This window comes from Cnephaeus nilssonii (genome assembly GCF_951640355.1).
Source record: "Cnephaeus nilssonii genome assembly, chromosome: 5".
Taxonomy (NCBI): Eukaryota; Metazoa; Chordata; class Mammalia; order Chiroptera; family Vespertilionidae; genus Cnephaeus; species Cnephaeus nilssonii.
Window position 1 is genome coordinate 87,447,238 of NC_137076.1, and position 22,156 is coordinate 87,469,393.

The 22,156-nt window shown below is 47.5% G+C and overlaps 1 protein-coding gene across 3 annotated transcripts in view; it reads right to left on the bottom strand.

Annotated features, from left to right (window-relative positions):
* SH3TC2 (SH3 domain and tetratricopeptide repeats 2) overlaps positions 1 to 22,156 on the bottom strand; it is a 49,422-nt gene that overhangs the window by 14,765 nt on the left and 12,501 nt on the right. For 2 of the 3 annotated variants that reach the window (XR_013813584.1, XM_079772460.1), the window contains exons 4-12: positions 18,752 to 18,857; positions 17,682 to 17,825; positions 15,321 to 15,522; positions 14,477 to 14,550; positions 11,787 to 11,982; positions 6,658 to 6,791; positions 4,073 to 4,114; positions 2,264 to 3,949; positions 1,976 to 2,156 (exon numbers count right to left, since the gene is read on the bottom strand). Coding sequence is in view for 2 of the 3 variants with exons in the window: in XM_079772460.1 (XP_079628586.1) it covers positions 1,976 to 2,156; positions 2,264 to 3,949; positions 4,073 to 4,114; positions 6,658 to 6,791; positions 11,787 to 11,982; positions 14,477 to 14,550; positions 15,321 to 15,522; positions 17,682 to 17,825; positions 18,752 to 18,857 (2,765 nt within the window). In the remaining variant the exon portion in view is untranslated. Of the gene's footprint in view, positions 1 to 1,975; positions 2,157 to 2,263; positions 3,950 to 4,072; positions 4,115 to 6,657; positions 6,792 to 11,786; positions 11,983 to 14,476; positions 14,551 to 15,320; positions 15,523 to 17,681; positions 17,826 to 18,751; positions 18,858 to 22,156 lie in introns of those variants that run through there. The other variant, XM_079772461.1, reaches the window with a different exon arrangement.

The following is a 22,156-nucleotide window of genomic DNA, read 5'->3' on the forward strand; positions in this document are numbered from 1 at the left end:
ACGTTTATTAGCTCCTGGAAGGATTGCTTCCTGACTCCCAGCCCTGGCTTCCGTCTTCCTCCAGTCGCTTCTTGGACCAACTGCAGCCCCACTTCTCACCTCCTCTCTGTCACCCCACCGCCTAAGAAGTACAGTGACCCTTTGCACTGGCTTAAATAAGACCTCTTCCATCTGTGCTGACAGTGTCCAGGGCTTTCTCTCTGGCTTCCCCCTAAGATCACTGTGGTTTCTGACAACTGGCGGTGGGAGGGAGGCTGGTGGGCAAAGGATGGCAGTGGGGTAGGTGATGGCTGGGAGCAGTGACTAATCTTACACTGAACTTGTACACAGCGAGAGGTGGCAATAAACCTGACATATATATTGCCACCCTTGCTCCAGTCCCATAAAATTCAACTTTCCTGAAGCCCATTCCTATGCGGCCGCACCATGAACATGACTTGTTTTGTCTCAAAGGTTAATTCAAGCCTGACTTCTTGATCTGTTCCAGAATCATCCAAGTTCCTAGGGTCTCCTAATGGAATCAAGGACGCACGGGGCCAGGCCTCCTGTCCCCTCACATGCTACAAAGATTAAAAAAAAAAACAAAAAAAAAAACACCCTTCCTGGGACTGAAGGCATAGATAAAGGGAGATTGCAGGACTCCTGATTCTTATAAGAGAGGGAAAGGGTGAGGGAGAAGAAGACAGAGTGACGGCAGGAAGAGAGGGTAGGTGGGGGGAGGGGGAGAGAGAGAGAGAGAGAGAGAGAGAGAGAGAGAGAGAGAGAGACCCTTATCTTATTATTTATGATCTGATTATCCAAATGCCTAAGGTTACCAGATTACCTACCATGTAGCCTAGAAAAGCAAAATTATAATTTAATTAGCTTCTCCTCAGCCACCTCTCTCTGTGCAACACTAGCAATTATCTCTGCTCTATTTTAGAAGTCATTCATAATTATGAATTCAATGCTACAAGGCTAATCTGTTGCAAAATGCAATTGAGTATCTTGCAAACCATGTAGAATTTAATAGAGTGAATTAAAGGCTTGTTAGAGAGCAGAGCTGCAGGCCACAGGCCCTGACAAATGAGGATGAAGCAGATTAGACCAGCGAGCAGACAGGCAAGAGAAAACCAGCAGGAGGGGGCGGACGCCTTGAGAATACTTTAAATACCAAAGGGTTAAAAGAAGCCTTTGGGTAAAATAGGTTTTGGTATATTTTTGCAAAAATAAGGCTTTTTAAGAGATTGCTGGGGAAAAAAACAACCCATAAAACAAAGGATGTTTCATCGTACTATTACACAATTTTGTCAACACAATTAAGCTATAGTCAACACTTCTTTTGTTGTTTATTCCAAGACTTGGTGCATAGTTGCAGTGATAGCCCAAGTACTTTGAACTAAAAGTGAAAATAAACTTAGTTTTATAATTGCCAGTTTAATTTTAAAGGGAAGGGCCCAAACAACTTGCTTTACCTTGAAAAATCACACCCACTTTCAGTTAATGTATTTCCTTTGTGTCCTTTCTCTAGTACCAGCTGTCTTCAGGCGAGGGAGACCTGAGGGTTCCTAACAGCCACCTCTCTGCATTAGGCATCCTCAGCCATGGGCAGGTGATGGGTTGTTATGGAAACACAAGTAACTGTAACCGAGGCAACATTCCTGAGCCCTTTCTATGTATCAAGTACTGTTCCAAGTGGTCCGTGTGCATTAACTCACTTATTCCTCACAAAAATACTATAGCATGGATGCCATCATCATCCTTCTTGGACTGAGGAGGAAGTTGAAGCTTGGAGAAATGAAATAACTGGTCCAAAGTCACATAGCTAGTAAGTGATGATGATACCGGGCTTGCACTAAAGCTGCAAAGCCCAGGCTCTTTTCCTTGATGCTATAAACATACCATGGGCATTGGACTTGACACCTGCAGGAAAGAATATTGTTTCTCCTTAAGGAAAAAGGATGTTTCTAGGGCTTTTCCCTAAGCCCAGACTCACCTGGCCGTGTTCAGGTTCCGATACAGCTGCCCGAGGGACTCCAGCAGCTGCCCCTCCATCTCCCGGTCCCTGAGTTGCTGAGCCAGGGCCAGCCAGTGCTCGTGGTAGGTGATGCATGCCTCGGGGTTGGGGGACACAGAGCTGTAGAAATGGCAGAGGGATTTGGTGACCTGAAGCTGACCTGAACATAAAGCAGGGACATGAATGAGACGACCTGAGACAGGAAAAGGGCAAAACGTGCTCTAACACTTTTCTCTCAAGCTGCCCAGCAGCAGGGGACATACTCACTCTTTAGGTGCCGATGCCTTAAGCCAAACAGCAAGGCCATTTCATAACAAAGGCGCCCACTGGCCAGCTGGCATCCACACACCAGGACTTGGGCCAACCAGAGAAGCACCTGTACTAATTCCATGTCTGTCTCCACACTGGCCTGGAGTTGACAATAGAGTCGGACGGCCTGCAGGAAATAGTCTCTGGCTGGCTGCTGGGCCCAGGACTTAAGGGACAGGTGGCCAAGATTGGCCAAAGTCACTGCCTGGTTACGCACATCCCCCACCTCCTGGGCCCCGTTCAAGGCCCGGAGATAGCTCTTGGCTGCCCTGTTCACCCAGCCTTCACCTTGAAGTGCAAGTCCCAGAAGGTTATGGACTACCCCCTTTTGGATAGCATTCTCTGTCTCCTTCAGGGAGTGCAGGAGTGGGTAGAGGATGTCCAAAGCCTTCTTCGCCTGGCTGGCTAAGAGATAGGCCCAGGCCAGGCAGAGGGAAGACTCGAAGGCTTCCTGCTCACCCAGCAGCTGCCCCAGCACCAAGGCTTGGCTCAGGTAGTAGATGGCACCATCAGGAGACCTGTGTTGGAGGTACACTCTGGACAGGATGAGACACAGGGCCCTCTGGGTGCACCGATCTGCCTGCTCCTCACAGGCGGCCAGCGCCTGCCTGAGCGCCGGACAGGCCAGGGGGGAAACTTCATTCCAGCTTGTGGGGGGAACACGGAGGAGCTTGGTGGCATTCTGGAGGGCCAGGTGGACCTGCCAAATCGGAAGGGACATCCCTTGCGCACTCTGGGGACCACGTTGCCGGACAGAGGCCACTGCAAGGTGCGGAAGGTATTTCTTATCATACAGAAAACTCAGGATGGTGGCCACAGCACCCGAGGCGGGAGGGTGTCCGGAGAGAAGCTGCAGCCGTTCCGCGAAGGGCAGGACCTCCTCATGCCGGCCGAGGCTCAGGAGCAATCGGATGGCCAGGAAGCAGGCCCTGGCCTCCAGGGGGCAGCTGCCCGACGCAATGCCCTGGCGCAGCACGTAGGCCACCACATCGAGCTCGTTCTTGGCACTGGACTCCCGGTCAGGCAGGCAGGCCAGCAGGGCCCCTGCCTTTTCCAGCAGGGCCGAGCCTTTATGCCTTAGCCTCTGCCGCAGGTAGATGGCAGCCAAGTTGATGTACAGGGCAGCCACCAAGGACAGGTCCTCAAACGCCCCGTTGAGAATGTGGATGGCCTCCTCGAAGTACACCCTGGCCTGGGAGAGCTTGACCTTCCTGACGCTCAGCCGGCCCAGGAGGAAGCAGAGCCGGGCATGGGCCCAGGTCATGTGGCTCCGCTTGGCCCACTTCCTGGAGGCCTCCAGGTAGACCACCAGCTCGTCCTCCTCGGAGAAGCTATAAAAGGAAGACGTGAGGAAAGAGAAGGAGAAATCATAGAGGCTCTTCAAGTGGTCGGCGTAGCCCTGGTGATCCAGGAAAGCCAAGATGGGGGCGAAGGTCTCGGCCTCCTCCTCCTCCTGACCGGAGTTCAGGTCCATGAGCAGCTCCGGGTCATCCAGGTCGTCTGGCTCCGGCAGGTGATAGCTGTCTGAGGCGGCGGAGAGGAGCTCCTCCAGGCTGCAGTCCTCGGAGCTGCTGGACCGTCCGGAGCCCGAGGCCTGATGCTCCTCCCCAGGCCGGGCCTCCTGGAAGCTGTCGGGCTGGGACGCTGTAAGGGACAGCAGAGTTGAGCAACCCTAAGACCCTGCAACTACAGTGGCCGGTGCTTGGCAAGAGGACAGGGTGCTGTGCCGAGGGACTGGCGGTCAGGGTCAGCATGATCTCTACTCACCGCTCAGATCGTTTGGAAGATTCTGGATGGACTCGAACCCACCTGGATAGAGATGAAGGACAGACTGGGGTTAGGTCCTCGTGGGTCATCATGCCTGTGCCTGCAGGTGTACCCCAGACCAGTCCCCCTTAGGGGACTTTGTATTTGAGCTTCAGACCGTCAGCATCTTTAAGGAACTGGGCAGAATTCTCTCCTTCACCGTCAGTTTAGAGTTGCTAAAACCTAAATATTATCTCACTTAACCCACTCGCTTTACAGCTGGGAACTGAGTTGGAAATGAGACCCAGAGTTAGAGAAGAAAAGCTGAAAATATCAGCTCTATGCCCAGAGGTGTGGGTGTGGGTGATGATGAACTCTGAAGCCTTAAATCTCTCAGCAGTTTTACGACAGAGCCGTGAACAGACCCCACGTGCAGCTCACTTTGCGGCAAGTGGCATCGCCTCCTGTTCCCGGGTGTCCCAGATCCTTCCTTCTTCCTTCCTCTTTCATTCATCATCCGGCCTCTCAACAGACACTGATTTAGTGTGTACGGTGTGTTTTGACTGGACAAGGTGACCGAATGTGACTAATGAAGAAAAGAAAGTGAAGGTGCATCAGAGGGTGGTGGTTTTGTTCTCTGAAGTAACTCGGGGTGGGGAGCGGGGTAGATGAAAGGACCATCTTCGGCCCTGTTTTAGACACTGAGTTTACAGTACGTGGAAGAGCTCTAGACAGAGAATGCAATAGATCTGGCAGGAGAAAAGTTGGCAGAAGGAGACTGAGAAGGTATAGTCAGAGAGGAAAGTAGAGACACTGAGACCAGGGTGCCTTATGGTGCTGCCACTTAATGTCACAAAAGTGAAACAAGACTAGGTGAGAAGCAAGAAGACCTTGTGAGTGTGCAGCAAAGAAGCAAACCCTCTTGGCTAGAGCAGCCGCTAAAGGGCTGTGGAGGCAAAGGCCAGACGCGCTCCGCAGACAGGGGCTGCTCGAGGAAGATTCTGCCTCTTCCTGGCAGAGAAGCAGCAGCCCGCTCTGGGCTCTCCAGTGAACTTGAGGACATCAGACCCCTCACCAAGTTAAGCCTCAGACTCCTTATTATCTGGGGAAGGCTTTCTCTGTGAGTGTCATTGCACATACTTGAGATTTGCAACCCGGAGGGCGAGGAGGTCCCGTAGGCAAACACAGGAGAGCTAGGTGTTCATGTGCCCGGCGCTCACTGACGTGGAGGACACAGCTATTTTTCTCCAGACCAGGACCACGGAGAGCACAAACAGTGCAGGAGCCTCAAAAAGGTGCTCCTCTAGAGGAAGAATTGCAGGAGGCACTTCTTCCCTAGGCATAGGCCTTGGGGGAGCTGGAATTTACCAAGAGGATGCTCCCTCTGCTGGCGGTCTTGGTGCCAGGGGCAGCCGGCACAACCATAAGGCACAGCTCTGCATCCAGCTGAGCTGCACTCCTGGTCTTTAGATAAGAGGCCATGGGCTGCCTGGAACCTGCTCCTGGATCTCTCCCAACCACAGGGTCAATGGTTGGCAGATACCTTAGCTCCAAGTCTGTGGCTGACCTGGCCCATGACACACCCCAAGTAGTCCTTAATTTTCAGATCTCAGCCCCCACCTACCAGGCAGCACCCACAGTTTCAGATTCCTGACAGCCTGGTGGACAATGTGATGGCAGGGCTGGAGCTGATGTAGAGCCAGGTGCTCCTCCCTGTGCTAGAGAAAGACTCCAGCTCCCACCTCTGCTCCGGGGGCTGACCTGAGGGTCCCTCCTGCAGAATCTCTGGCTGTACCCATGAAACATGCCCCAACTAATCTTGCCACATGGGAGTGGACACAACATCACCATCTCTGAAGAGATGGGAGAAACAGGAATCCTTCCTCAAGACACTGTCAATGGGAGAATGTACTTCCTGACACAGAGCAACAGGCCCTCTCCAAAGGAAGGGAAGGGCATGTCATTCATTCACCCTGTCAATCACTCTGACACTGCTGAAAACTGTGCTAGGCACCAAGACCCCTCACCCACCCAAGTCTAACATACCCAACAGTCCAATGTCATTTGTTTCGGGGTCCGTGTGAAAGTAGGGATTGTGTTGACTAGAAAATGGGTGAAGATAGTTCTTTTCCTGGCTCAGGCACTAATTCACTGGGCCACAGTTTCCCAATTTGTGAAACTGGAGGAGAAGTCATGGTTTTTAGGGTCCTTCCAGTTTTAACATTCTATGCCCCCACCTTTATCATTGGGGACCTAGACTTGCTTCAGCCCTAAAAGGAGGGACCATAGCCACAACTTGGGAAGTTTTTCTTCTCCAGGATTAGAATGGAAGGCTCAATATGGCTGACCTCCCAAGTGATGGTTGAATTGATGTCAACATGTCTCACAGTTTCTAGGCAACAAGTCCCACCAAATCCAGAACTGCCTGAAATCTCAAATGTAAGTGCTGCTAATCAACTAGTATCCAGGTCATCAACTGAATAGTAACCACAGCCCCAAATTCCTGGGTGGGATTAGAATTTAAAGATACTCAATTCCCGGTTGGAAACACTCTCTTAATCTTAGGAGCCTGGGCTTTCCCAGGGGTTGGAGGAGCAGACACTCACTAAGCCGGTAGACAGACGTTATGTCAGTTTGAGCAAGTGTGTGGAGGAAGCTGGTGCTCTCAGCTTTCCCGTCACTTCCCAGGACTCCCAGAGAGCATCTCTCTTCATCACTGAAAAAGGCGGAGCTCTTGCTCCTGTATTGAGACAAAAGACATGGACACAGATCAGTGAGAGGTTCCAGCACGACCCCTTCTCCCCCTCTGTGAGGACGTAGTGAAGGACATCGAGAAGCCATCACCCATGTGCCACAGCTAGCATCAGACTCTGCCTCACTGTTGTACAGTGCATTAATTTATGGCTGAGAAGAAAGCTGTTAAAACTCCATCCCCCAAGAAAAACAAAGCCCTTCTCTCAACTCCTTCCCTTTCTTCAAGACCATGTGGTGTCTATTTTTAATGGGAGGAACAGGAATTGGTTTCCCTAATTGTAAGGGTTGGAAAGGAACCTTTAAAAAGAAGTTTCTTTGTTAGGTTACTGCAAGAAAACGCTAGGGACAGGTGACACAATCTAGAGGGACAATGAAGAAAGCATGGCTATGGTCAGAAGGGACCTTTCCCAACTGCCAACATCAGATTCCATGGCACAGAATAACAGTGTCACGTAGCATCGAGAGAGAAATAAAAAGCTAAGGAGTAGAAGTGGGTAGAAAAAGGACCAGGGGCTGGAAGAAATAATTATAAACAATAAGGATCTTTATATTCACCCTGTCTTATAAACTGTTAAAACAAACTTGCTTACTAGAGATTTGTCTTAGACTCAAAGAATTTGAAAACTAGACGTGCCTTAGAAAGTGTTCAATCCAGTATCTATCTGAACAATTGCTAAGATGTCTTACTTATAAAGTTGTTTTTTTTAACCTCAGAACCCAATTTTAAACAGAAATAAATTGGAATCCTAAGAGTTAATAACAGCTAATAATTTTGGGTTGCTTATTATCAATCGGACAATGTTATGTCATTTAATATACACATCTGCCCTAGGGGGCGCCTACCCTTTGTCCCCATGGCTCAGATAAGTGCAGTCTGAAAGCCAGTGATGAGGAAACTAGCAGCTAACATGAACTGCTTAAGGCCACACCACTAATTAGGGCAGAACTGGTACTCAAGCTGTGTCCTGACATCTGGCCCAGGGTTCTTCCCACGACACTTGCTGATGCCCCATCTCTCTGGCCTAGCCTCCGATTCTCTGTGAGAGTGCCCATTCTCAAAAGAGCATCTGATGGAAACCTATGACTAAACCTATTTGAAATAAAAAGAATTATACAACCCCAATTTCTGTAGAACTCTTGAATTTTACAAAGCATTCATGAATTTACTATTTCATTTACCCTTCCTAATGGCCCTGTGATGTAGATACTTTTATCCATATTTGGAGATGAAGATTCAGAACGGTTCAGAAGGACACAGCTAGAAAGTGGGAAAGCTGAGACCGAAGTTGAGGGCTCCTGTCTCAGTGTCCACTGCCTCAAGGCTGATCTGCTTACATCCTGAGGCCCAGGTATTTGGAGAGTCCAAGAAGGTAGGCAAACTCTAAGTGTGGTTTCCAGCATGGAGGGGGGTTAGAGGAGTTTTTATTAATTTTTTTTTAGAGCAAGAGATAGAGAGGTGGAAACATCAATGAGAAACATCAATCTTCTGCCTCCTGCACATCCCCTACTGGGGACTGAGCCCACAACCCGGGCATGTGCCCTCACTAGAATTTCAATCGGGGACTTCTTGGTTCATGGGTTGATGCTCAACCACTGGGCAACACTGGCCGGACAATCTTTATTTAAATTTATTTTTAAATTTAGGCATTTAAGTATATAAATTTCCTTTAAGTAACACTATTAAAATGAACTATGTCTATTACAATGGGAATAAATCCTAAATTTACAAAGTCATTTGAGAAAAAGGCCAGTTACAGGAAAAAAATTATATAAACTTTTAATTACACAGAACCATAGAATGCTTGCTTATGAACAAATACCTATTTTTAAAATGTCTCAGACTAAGGACTGACTGGAAACATATGTATTACCTTCAAATAGAGTTTGCCTCTGGGATGGGGATCTGATCAGAGGATGAGATTGGGAAGGGAAAAGGCATCTTCAGTCAGATCTAAAGACATGGTTTCTTTAAAACACACACACATAACAAACACACTGAGGTAGATTTTAAAACAAAATCACATTATTTTTTAAAGGAAGGATGTGGAGTTCTGTCATTCTCAAAAGCTCTGAGATCCCCGAAGCCACTCTGGCCAAATGCAAAGACGGGATAGAATGCATGCCAGTCATAAGAGCTTGTCTCCCAGCTGCTATTGCTGTGAAACTGGGGAGCTGGTATTGAAATCTGTGCTCTAAAAAAGGAAACCCACAAATATGCTCCTGTGGACAAGCACAATCCCTTTCCCACATGTCAGAGACAGCAAATCTGACTCAGAAAAACAGCTTTGCTTGATAAGTTAATTAATTAACACATACATATATACATACATAGATACACTTTAAGGAGTAGTATACCAGACAGGGAGGGAAGGGGCAGGAAGAGGATGGAGACTTCAGCAAATGCTGGACCATCTTCAGAAACCTGATACCAAACAAACATGGGCTAAGAGTGACACCCAGTGGCCAACCACCAGCACAGCCCACAGGAATGATTCCCAGGACTTCCACCCCCTGGCTGCTGCTGTGTCCAGGACATTGGTGGGGTCCCCTGACTGCTGCTTCAGGGAGGTCTGCAATCTAGAGAGTGCCTTGTGGGGGTTCAGTGAGCCAGTTCCCCTCTCCTCTACTCCCCTCCTGGCACCCCTCCCTGTCTCCGGGCTCACTTCCCCTTTCCCTACCACGTGTGCAGTCTCTGCAGCATTGGGTCTCACAGGTGCCCAGGTTTAGGACAACAGAGGACACTGTGGAATAAGGAGAAGGTCTCATGCCACCACTGCGGTACGGGGGCTGATGTTCTCCAGGGTGAGAGTGTATCCCCGACAACTGAGCAGCTAAAATGGGAAACATTAATTTCGTGGCATTGTGTCATTGTCATTTGGAACAAGGTATGAGGTGAAGTCCAAATATAATTTATCAAATCTGACATCTGCCCACGATCTCCTATTAAAACTGTCTCTCAAAGGTTACCACCCACAACAGTCACAGCAATAATAAGCACTAACACATTCACCACACAACACACACACACACACACACACACACACACACACACAAACACACACAGTGTCAGGCACCACCCTAAGTATCTGACATGTATGAACTCATTTCAACTCATGCCAATCCTATGAAAAAATATGATCACTGTAAGCAGTTTACAGATGACAGAACTGAGGCGTAGAGAGACAAATCCACATCCCCATAGTCACAGCGGGTCAGCGCGTGGGGACAGGCCGTGCTCGCATGGTCCTGAATGCCTTTCTAGCGGTTTGGCTCTGAAAGTCTTGATTGCTGTCTCCCATGACCAGTGACCTGCTGGTGACCAATCCCAAAGGCCTGTGATCGTGTTAAGCATCACAGACACACCCTCCCCTGTGGCTGGTCCTTCCCTCTCAGCAGGCTCCCCCGCCTCCTTTGCTACTTTCCTCTGCTCTGTAAAGGACCTCGGTGCAAACGCTCATTGGATTTAATGCCAGGATTCTGGGGTTCCAGACCCAAGGCCCTGAGTCCAGCCCTCTCACCCTTGGGCCTTCACTTCCCCCACCATAAAATGAGGGTGGTTTGCCCAGTGGTCTCACCTTGGCCACACAGTGGCCCCACCTGGAGCACTTCCATAACTAAAGCTGCCCAGACTCCACACAGACCAATGGGATAGAACCTTGAAGGGGCGGACACAGTTGGTCCTCAGCAGTGCCCTCTCCTCTCTACACCCCGCCTCTTCCCAAATGCCACCAGCCTCTGCCTCCTCCCTGGTCACCTGCTGCAGGTCCTCCCTCACCCATGCACGCCTCACCCAAAGCCAAGATCAGCTTCCTAGAGAGAAGTTCCAGTCGCATCAGGTCACCTTGCTCGGATGTTCTCAGTGGCTCCCCACTCCCTGCCGGGTGAAAGACAGCCTGGCCCAGCATTTCTAGCCTTCCCCATCTCGGCCTGTTAAACCTTGGCTGCACCAGTGCCCTCCTGGTAACCTGCCTCCCCCAGGACAGGAGTCGTTCCGTAACATCCCCTCACTGTCCCACCTGTCACCTCCTCTCCCCATTTACATCTGCTGAAATGTCTTACATCGTGCAGAACTGAACTCAAATGTCACCTTGTCCATGAAAGTTCGCTTGCTACCCTTTCCTCCTTGCAGACGCCCACAGCACTCCACCCGCTCCGGCAGCTCAGTGAGTGATCTGTCTGGCTTAGAGTTCCTTGGGATCCCACATTTCTGCGCAGGGAAAATGACCTGTCTCCTCTCTCCACAAAAGGCAGGGCTTTGAGAGAGCTCTGCCCTGGATGCACTCTCCCCGGGGCTCTTTCCCACAAGAGAAGTGACCCAGTCTGTGTTCAGAGCTGAGACATGGGCCATGCTTTCTTGGTGTGCAGTCTCTGATAGCAGCCAACTCTGCGTTCCCTCTCACTTCCTGGGCTCAGGCTTCCTACCGTTTCCTGTCCCTGTGCAGGAAGCTGCCCCAGAGAGCCTGGGCAGACAGTGGGGGAGCAGGGGGGCCAGCTGCACCCAGCCCAGCCCTGTGGACTGAAGGCCGGAAGGAGTAAAAGATGCACTCCACAGTCCGGGCCCACACCAACGTCACACATGAAGCTGTCAGCAGGCAGACCTACCTGGGAGGGACTCTCCACTGACTAAGCTGTAATCTATAGGCCCTGGGAGTGCACGTCTCTTGATGGGGCCTCTCGATTAGATCGGATGCGTGGCTAAATACAAGGACCGATGCTGCACCCTCGGGGCCCAGCAGCAGGCCTTTCTCCTTGTACAGAGGGAAGCCCGGACCAGCTGTTGAAAGGACCTGAACTGACTCTCTCCCTGATCAGTCACCCCCTCCTTCCTGTCATTTCTATGTCGCCCTGCCTGTCAGTGTGCTCCTCTGGCTGCGTGTTTCCAGGGAACTGATGCTCATCTGCAACCCTGCTCAGGATGGGGGGCTCCTGAGGAGGGCGGCCCAGCTCCAGGGCGAAGCAGGGGTCTCTCCGTCAGACTCACATTGGGGAGTAAGAGTCGGGATCTATGTTCCTGGTGGGGACAAAGCCCACTTCTCCGGAGCACGCCGACTTCCCAATGAACCACCGAAGCCCAGGTACGACAAAGCCCACGATCTCGATGCTTTCTCCCTGGCGGAGGTTCAGTTCATCCTTTTCTTCCCTCTCGTAGTCCTTCCAGGCCTTGCATTTTCCTCTGCCTGCGGGGAAATAGCACACAGGTCAGCTAAGTGAGGCAGACACAGCCGAGCCTTCCACTAGCTTTCAATGCAATATGAAGGGAGGGAGTCCCATACTTTAGAATTTCAAGGACCAGTAAAGATCCCCCTGCCGCCCCCTCCCCACCAAAAAAAAGCAATTCATAGGAATGACATAGGGCCGTTGACATTTCATTTTGCCAAACTAGGACATTCAATAAAAGGAACAGCCAAGCACTTTCGCCATCACTTTATAAAGAAAAGATGTTTGAACACATGGAGGCAAGATAATCTCAGAATCTGGATATACCTTTAACTCTGAGTAAAGTTCACTTGTGGAAAACCGCAAAGCTCACTATACTGTCCACAGCCTGTTTGCCAGCATCGTGTGAACACTTCATTGTGGTCGGCACGACTCCACAGACCAAGGTGGGAACCACTGTAGGGTCTCCTCCTTTCCTCCCAGCTCCTTTGGCCCCTGTGACCCTCAGCCTCCCCAACTGTAAAACGGGAACAGCAAGAATGCCTGTCTCTTATGAACATTGGGAAGAGTCACGATGACTGGTACCCAGTCAACCCTCAACAACCGTTAGCCCCTATCACTGGTGAACAGAAAACTGCTGATGGCCCAGAGGGATCTTGAAGTCTCCCCTTCAGACTGTGGTCAGTGCCCAGCTTGATGAATTGCCCAGCGAGGACCTAGTAATGACGTATTTATGAGCATGTACTGTCCATTTACAAAGCCCTTTTGTGTCCGTTTTCTCAGATCTCCGCAGGAGCCCCAGAGCGATGATCGGAACCCTCTTTTTTATGGATTAGAAAGTGGGGGGCACAGGGAAGCAGGAGAACGATGTGTGACGAAGCTGGGTCTCTCCACTCTGGGTGACCCTGCTTTCTACTGATTCTCCTCTGACTGACAGCATGGTTTTCTATGTGCCTTGGTTTCCATATTTGCTTTAGCTGCTCTGCTAAAGCTACTGGCGTTTCCCCCGACATTTTTGGCCAAGTTTCCATTGATAGTGTCTTCATGATCAGAAATTTCCACCCATTTGTGGGTGTTATGGTAAAACTTACTAATGAGACAGTTCGGCATAATGAGGGCATGTGAATTGGCCGAGGTCACACTGGCTTTAAGTTGTGGAGTCAGAATTTGAACCTAGAATAGAGCTCACAGCCCTATACTCATCACTAACTACAAGGCTAGATGGCCTCAGATAGTAAAAAAAATCTTGTTTATGGCCGTTGCTGATTAGACTTAATATCTGGGTTCCATAATTCCCACTATTTCTTTTTTTGTAAGTATTATTCAGGCTTAGAACTTACAAAATTTTACTTTGTGCTTCGGGGGGGAGGGTGTGGGGGGCGGTACTCTAAGGATGGTGATGAAAGAAATTTATATTCTAGGTATCTAGCAAACATTAAAATTATCCACTAGACACATACATATATACACAGACAGACATATGCATACATACAGATAGAGATTGCCTAACATGTATGTGCACATATGTGTGTGTATTTCATTTATTCAAAAAATATTTACTAGTTACCCACTAAGTGCCAGGCATTCTTACTCTTCCTAAATTCAAGATTAATTTCACAAAACTCCAGGGGAAATTAAAAACTTTTTGACCAGAGATTGAACACAGGCAGCCTGCTGCAAAAGGTAAGATTTCCTTCTTTTTTATGGCTGAGTAGTATTCCATTATGTAAATGTGCCACAGCCTTTTTATCCACTCATCTAATGATAGGCACTTGGGCTGCTGCCAAATCTTGGCCATTGTAAATAACGCTTCAATGAACATAGGTGGATCTGGAGATTATTCTGCTTAGTGAAACGAGCCAGTCCGAGAAAGACAAATACCCCATGATCTTAATTATATGTGGAATCTAATGAACAAAATAAACTACGGGTACAGACTGACAGCTGTCAGAGGGGAGGGAGTTGAGGCTTGGTGAGAAGGGTGAAAGGGATTAAGCAAAGATAAAAAAAAGAAAGACACATGGACACAGACAATAGTATGATTGCCAAAGGGAAATGGGGTGGGGGAAGTAGAAGAAGGTAAAGGGGGGATAAATGGTGATGGAAGAAGACTTGACTTGGAGTGATCAATACACTATACCTGGAACCTATATAATTTTATTAACCAATGTCACCCCAATAAGTTCAATTTTCAAAAAAGAAAACAAGCAGCCTATTTTTCCCCATGTCGTTAAATCCCTAAGGTCCCTATCATTCCCCACCATCTTTCATCCATGCCCTCATGCATGTGCCTTCTGCCCGTTCCTACAGGCACCGGCATCTACAGCCCTAGACCGAGACCGCTCGTTTTACAGGTGAGGAGAGACAGGTACAGACAGTAACTGGCTTCCCCAAATCCAGTCAGTAGCTGGGGCGAGACAGGAATTCAGATCTACTGACTCCAAACCTGCAGATGAAATTAGGAGTCAGGGCAACATTATCTCCCTGACAACACTCTCTTCAACGCAGCCGTACCAATCTGATAGGAGCCCGTCCAATCCCTCTTTCTGGGAAGGCCACAGCTTCCTGGATAATTCTTCAGGAACCATCTGCCAATGGAAACACGGGGTTTGCAAATATGGCTTTCAAAAAATCAGAGCAGAGAGCGAAACAGTCCATTAAAATGACAGTGATGGTCGTGATGATGTGTGATTGTTATGACTTGGCCCGGGGCTGGCAGGCGTTACTGACACTTACTTTGTACGGGGCACTGTGCAAAGGAGAGGGGTTCAGCCTGTCTGGCATGTTTGCCGGCTCTGCAATTAGTGTGTCAGTTCAATAACTAACCATTGATCCCTTTCCATTCTCACCATCAGGTTCTCTGCCAGAGCCGCACACGGGTTCCCGGCCTGGGTAATGTTTGTTGCCGCAATGTATGTTTGAGTTCACAGTATCCTCCAGCAAGGATTCTCACATTTTAGTGTGAAAAACATCCCCCTGTGCTTAAGGGGAGCTTATACCAAATGCAGGTTCCTGGATCCAACCCCAAGAGAGTTTGAGGAGGGATAGGGGGTCTAAATTTATAGTAAAATCCGCAGGGGATTATGATACAAATGGCCCCCAGATCCCACATTGAGAAATACCACATTGGAGACCAGGTAGAATATTACCCTTTAGGTACAATGCCCATCTGACATTGAGAGTTGTCTCCAATGCCATCAAATTGTGCAAACCTTGACTGTTACAAAAAATAAAAGAGAAAAAGCCACCTAGATTGTGTTCCCTCCCTGGCAGCACGGAAGCCCAGCATGCCTGCTCCGTTCCGCACAGACCTGGGTGTGCTCTGGGACCCTCTCCCAGGAGGCGGGAGGCTACTCACTGGTGGAAAGGGAGTGGCAGAGGTTCCAGGGCTGACACCGGCACCAGGCCCCGCTGACCCGTCACCAAGGACATGCCTTCCCACTTGGACCCGCCGTCAGCTGTTTTCACTGAGATCAGCTCGCTCTCGCTGAGTGTCAGACACTCGCCTTCGTTCTCAGCCGGCTGAGCCACGGCACACATGGCTCTGCAGAAGAAGTGGCCTGCAGATAATGAGAAAAGCCCTTCCAAGGAGTAGCAGGAAGCGAAAAGGGATTATCTCTCCATGGCCCAGACACTTTTCTTTCTGGGAAAAAGCACACAGTTGGTCAAGGTGGGGAGAGGGCGCTGCAGGAGATCCTTGTGATCCCAGAAAACTGGTCTCAGAATAAAAGCCACTAAGAGGAATTCACTTAAAACAGACACTGGAAGCCCTGGCCGGTGTGGCTCGGTTGGTTGGTATCATCCTATGTGCCGAAAGGTTGCCGGGTTCATTCCCAGCCGGGGCGTATGCCCAGGTTTCTGGCTTGATCCCCAATAAGGGGTGGGCAGGAGACAGCAGTCCATGCTTCCCTCTAACATCAATTTTTTTCTCTCTCTCTCCTTCTCCCTTCCTCTATATCTAGAAGTCAATAAAAATATTTAAATAAGAAAAATAGAAACTAAAAGTTCTGAGTAATTCATGAGACTAAGATTTAATTGGGACTTCACCTTGAAAAAGAATGAAACAAAAACTTATGAAAATATATTTAATAGAACTTCAGTTATAACTACAACCTCACGTTTAATCTTAGGACCAGCATAGAATAAATTTTGTTGATTCGAATGAATATAATTTCTCCAAGTAGGTTTTATAGTAGCGTGGTATCACATTTTTTCCTTCTTATATGATTTGTGCAATATAATCATAAAGGGAATCATTTTGCAAAAGATTCTATGCAAATCTGGCTCTCAATGTGTATGACGTCATCACCTATCAACTGGTCAGGTGGAGCCTTGATCCAACCCTTCCTTGCAAACAGATTGGTGGGAGCTTCAAGCAGTTCCTCAGCATCCCTTTCTTCAATCTCATGAAACCTTTTAGGTTTTGCAAGATTTGCAATTTTATTTTACAGTCAAATTCTAGCATACGTTTAGAAAAGTGATTCTCAATCTTGGATGGACATTGGAATTAACTGGGCAACTTTCAAGCTATACCAAAGCCTGGGCCCCCACCTCAGGAGATGTCACTGGCCTGGGTGGAGTCCTGGCAAGGGCATCTTCTAAAAACTCCTCAAGATGCCCTGGCCCATGTGGCTTAGTTGGTTGGGCATCATCCTGTGCACCGGTTAGATTCCTTGTTAGGGAACAAACCCGAGTTCGGGCTCAATCCCCAGTGGGGGATGTGCAGGATGCAGCCCATTGATGTCCGCTCTTACATTGATGTTTCTCTTTCTCTCCCTCTCCCTTCTTCTCTCTAAAAATCAATAAAAGTATATATATATATATAAAAGGCTAAGTGATCGTTGACCGTCTGGTCGTGCACTGACCACCAGGGGGCAGACGCTCAACGCAGGAGCTGCGGAGCTGCAGTGACTTGGCAGAGGCAGTTCTTGGGTGACACACCCAGAACCAGAGAGGAGGGAGCCCGATTCCTCACGGGGGGGGGGGGGGGGGGGGGGGGGGGGCCGCGCGGGACTCCACCTTTGGCTGTGGGTTACATTGTTGCTGGGGCACTGTCAGCCCAAATCTGGTTTTCCGCCAAGCTGCGGTGACTTGGCAGCAGCGGTTTTTAAACTTCATAATATTGCACCTAAAGCTAAAATAGATGTTGCTAAAACCCAAAATGAAACAATAGGAAATTTCCTTTCAATGTGCACAAATCTGTGCACCGGGCCACTAATTTAAAAATAATAAATTAAGCCCTAACTGGTTTGGCTCAGTGGATAGAGTGTTGGCCTGTGGACTGAAGGGTCCCAGGTTCGATTCCGGTCAAGGGTATGTATGTTGGTTGCAGGCACATCCCCAGTATGGGGTGTGCAGGAGGCAGCTGATCGATGTTTCTCTCTCAGTGATATTTCTAACTCTCTATCCCTCTCCTTTCCTCTCTGTAAAAAATCAATAAAATATATTTTTTTTAAAATAAAAATTAAAATAATAAATTAAAATAAAAACTCCCCAAGTGCTTCCAACATGAGAGAATCAGAGACTGGCCAGCAAAGCTGCTCACGTGATGTCAACGTTAAAAACTGAGAGAGATATTTGGGGTAATATCATAATAGGTGGGTTCATTTGTAAATATTACCACATTTTAATGGTTGTTGCCTCCTTTGTAACCTGATCATTTCAGGGACTTTGAAAATAAATATCCAGATAAGACCCCCCACCCCTACTCCCTGCTCACCTTCCTGTGTCAGGAGTGCCAGGAATATTGTCTCCAGGTGTTTATCATCTACGGACACTTGGACCTCTGTGTCCTCCACCAATCCGCAGTTGAGCCAGTACTTGTGGTCGAAGAGAAGATGCTCCAGACACGCAGACACGTAGCCTAGGAAGGCAAGGCCACAAGGGTCCTGAGCAACATGACTGTGGCCACCAGCTGAGCACAGAGGAGTGTGAGCGAGCCCCTCCTCAAGGTCCCTCCCAGGCTCTGGTCCCCAACTCGTCCCCGTTTCACTGGAATTGGAAGAGCATAAGATGGTATCTTAACAATTTCTAGAATGAATTTATTCTTGTCCGCATCTGTTGGGAAATACAAGTCATTTTAAATGATATTTACCGTTCTCAACATAGTTATGGGTCTCCATAAATGCATAGTGAGATGACCAAACCCCATTACCTTTTTCTAATGTAGCCACGGAGGAATCTCCAAGATGACAATGCTGAGTCTGGGGGTTCCTGGCTTCCCCTTCAAGTTCCCCTGAGCTGAGGCTCACATTCCTGTCCCCCTGGAGATACAGTGGCTGGGGTGGGGGTTCTCCATGGCCCACAAAAGAGCCAGGACTTTTTCAATGTCCCCACTCTGACCCTCCGCCTCACCCAGGCCCAGTAAGCTCTTCTTTGTTAAAATCCAACTAGAAACCATGCAAATTGCAGAATCCTAACAATTATGGATAGTACTTTAAGGAGCTACTCTGATCTTACTCAAGACCAGCTCCTTTTTGTAAACCACCAAGTTCACATCTATCTCAGCACTTTGAATTTAGTCTCAACCAATAACGACTGCCAGTTGACTGACTAATAAAGAAGTCTCTCCCTGAATACAAAGCAGTGCTGTGTTCAGCATTTTAGAGTAATAGTTAACATTGGCTTTAGGTTTAGTTCAGGCATTCTGTGATATTTCAAAATTAACATCCATGTTAGGGCTCTACCTCTTTTAATGATCTGAGCCAAACCAATTCCTTCACGTCAAGCCCTGCAGCTGGGCGGCTCTGTGGCGTGGGCGCTCGTCCCCCTGCCTGCTCCCTGCCGTACCTAAGCTCAGGTAGGTGGAGAACTTCCAGATTTCCTCCATGGTCTTGAAGGTGATGAGGAACTGGGCCTGCTGGGACTGGATGCCCACCAACCTGGCTGAGAGGTCCTGAGCAAAGAGAAGGGTGAGTCAGCCAGGTGACCGTGTCCTGTTAACAAGCCCACATGAGTACAAAATTGCTTTGTATCAATTTCTTGATTACAGCACTGAATTTTACATCAAACACACACAAAAAGGAAACAACCTGAATGTCCATCATAGGAGACTGGTGAAAATGAATTATGGTTCATCCAGACAATGGGATATTATGATGTCACGCAGCCAAAAAAGAATAAAGACACTCTCTGTGCACTGATACAACCTCCAAATATACACTGCTAAATGGGACAACGGCAGTGACCGAGAAAAACAACACCAGGGTGTAGAACCAAGTGCAGCGAATGCCACCTGTTGTGTAAATAAAAATTTTTAAAGTTGTGGGGGGAAGGGGAGATAAATCAAAGATGGCACCTTTTATTATGAATCTATGTCTACTGATTATTTTTATAAAGCTGGCAAACAGAAAAAGCAAACAAAAATAAAAATCACCCAAAATTCCTTCTCTTAGAGACCCCACTTTGGTGCATCAACTGAGTCTTTTTTTCCTATACCTGAGTTTCTATGTAACTACTTTTATATAATTAGCATCACATTAATAAAATTGTTTTGTAATCTTTTCTTGCTCAACAATATTTTGTGAACTATCTTTCATGTCATTAAATAGTCTACATCAAGCATGTCAAACTCAAAGGCTAATATGGGCCAAATAAATGAGTCATGCGACCCATGGACCACGAGTTTGACGTGCTTGGTATGCATCGAGCATGTCAAACTCGTGGCCCGCTAGCCACATGCGGCCCACTAACGGTAGGAGCAGTTATTTACAATTTTGAAAGGAACTAAATCTCCTGTCAGATCCAGAATTACTGACATTCACCTTGGGTCTGTCTTGAAAGTAATCACTGCGAACAAGATTTCCCCCAAAGTAGGAAAGATAGTAGCAGAGAAGAGAAGCAAGTGTCAGGAAGAAAACATTAATTTTACCATTGTTCTTGTTCTTTTTTTTTTTATACTATACTTTTCAAAATAAACCACGTTTCTATGAAAATTGAAGCTTTTGCTTTTTTTGCGGCCTACATAAACTTAAACCTTGTTTATTTGGTCCATGTTACCCTTTGAGTTTGACATGCTTGGTCTACATTATGTTTAATGGTTACATATGCCATTGTTGCATTAATATAATTCACTTAACATTTCCTTAGGGTTGGACATTTGAGCTGTTTTAATTGTTTTTTAACATCTTAAATAATACTGTGATAAACATCCTATACCTAAACCTTTGTGTACATCCTGGACTGTTTAGACACAAGTAATTTTGAGAAGCATCCTTGAGAATGCAAAGATATATACATTTTCAGTCCTAAAATGCAGGAGCCAACTGCCCTCTAAAAGGGCTGTGCCAGTTATGTGTTCACAAGCAGAGGAAGAGGAGACCGGCAAGCTCCCCTCACCCCCTTTTAATACCTGAAAACAGGGGCTTGAGTCACTGACTAAACTTGGTTTTCCCCTGGAATCTGACTCTGTTGCTTGCCCAAGCCTCTGGAGTTGACTGTAACGAGTGATGAACAGAAAGTCCCTGTCTCCCCAGGCCAGGTCCCACATCATTGATCAACCCCTGGAGCCCTGACCTGGGAGAAGTTTGGGGAAAGAAGATGATAGAAGGACCCGAAGGAAGAGCCCCTCGCTCAGCAAAGCCAGAATCCTGGTGTTCTGCCGTAGCAGGCCCCGGAGGCCCGGGTCCTGAGGATCAAGAGCCCAGTCAGTACTCAGGGCATGGGTCTAGGCAAACATTGATCTACAGAGAACTCACTATTTGTCAAGTACTTCACCAAGAGCTTTATGAGCAATGCCACCTTTAATTCCCACAGTAACCCTAGGGAAAAGTACAATTACAGTACGTAATCCATTCTAAAATGCATTGTTAACACATTTAACAATTTCTGAAACAAAAGATAAAGGAAGCATGGCATCATACTTAATGGGCAGCATTCATTTTCAAAATAATGGTGCGTTTTATAATCAAACGCCATTTCAGGTTAAATGGAAAATGGGATTATCTGTTTTACAGTCAAGGAGGCCGGGGCAGAGACAGGTTAAACAAGTTGCCCAAGGTCACCTATGAGAGCACTGTGGCACCCTGCCGAGATCCAGATGACGCCAGGCCTCAGCTTTCCCTGAAAGCTGGCCCTGCTGGAGCCTCAGCCCACAGACCCACTCACTCAGCCAAACCCAGCTCTTGCCCTGCCCAAAGCAACTCAGGTTAAAAGAAACTGCTCGCTTGGGCAGCACATATAATAAAATTGGAACAATACAAAGATTAGCATGGCCCCTGCACAAGGATGACATGCAAATTCGTAAAGTGTTCCATATTTTTTTTAAAAGAAAGAAACTCTATGGTTCCTGAATTCTGAAAATTTAAAACCAAAACCAAAACCAAAACCACCCTATTGTTTGTGATCTACTAGGCATGGAGCACTTAGCGCCCCCTGAGCACAATGCCCAGCTCTCTGCGCTCACTGTCTCATTCACTCCTCCCAAAATCACAAATGTGATCATTGGTTACATGACAGAGTAATAAAGCACGCTTCTCTTTTAAATACGTATCAAATGAATGCGGAGCCTGTAAAAATAACTAGGACATAATAGTTTATTGTGTAAAGTATTATTTTTCCTTCCCCTACCTCTACAGCAACAACTTTTAACCAATTTTGACTTTAGCTCTCCTAGTAAATGCCTCCTAAACTGTAAGCAATTGGGTCATACTCTTCTCCCTTGGTTTAACAATCGAAGATAATATCTTCCCACTATGAAAGGTCAGAAATTGGTTTACTTACCTTATCGCCTTTTTCTTCTCACTTTCTAATATTCATAGTTACTAATTTTTTATTGGCAATTTTGGTACTTTGAAAAAAAAGGATACTTAGTGGTTAGCAGTGGCTGAGAAAAGGGGATGGAGGGCAGTTATTGTTTAGTGGGTACAGTTTCAGTTTGCGATGATGAAAACGTTCCGGATTGACAGTGGAGATGGTTGCACAGCGATGTGCATGTGCTCAATGTCACTGACTGTACACTTCAAATGATTAAATTTAATGAAATGTATGTTTTATATATATTATCACAATAAAAATAATAAAATTAAAATTCACCAATTTTTTTTAAGCATACTTAATAAGGTAGGTATAATGATCCCCATCCTACAGAGGTTACACAACGTGGGAACGTCACACAGCGAAGGATGACAGATTTGAAAGGAAGTTTTCTCTGACTTTGCAACTCCAGGGGCTCCCCTAATCTGAGTTCTTGCCCTC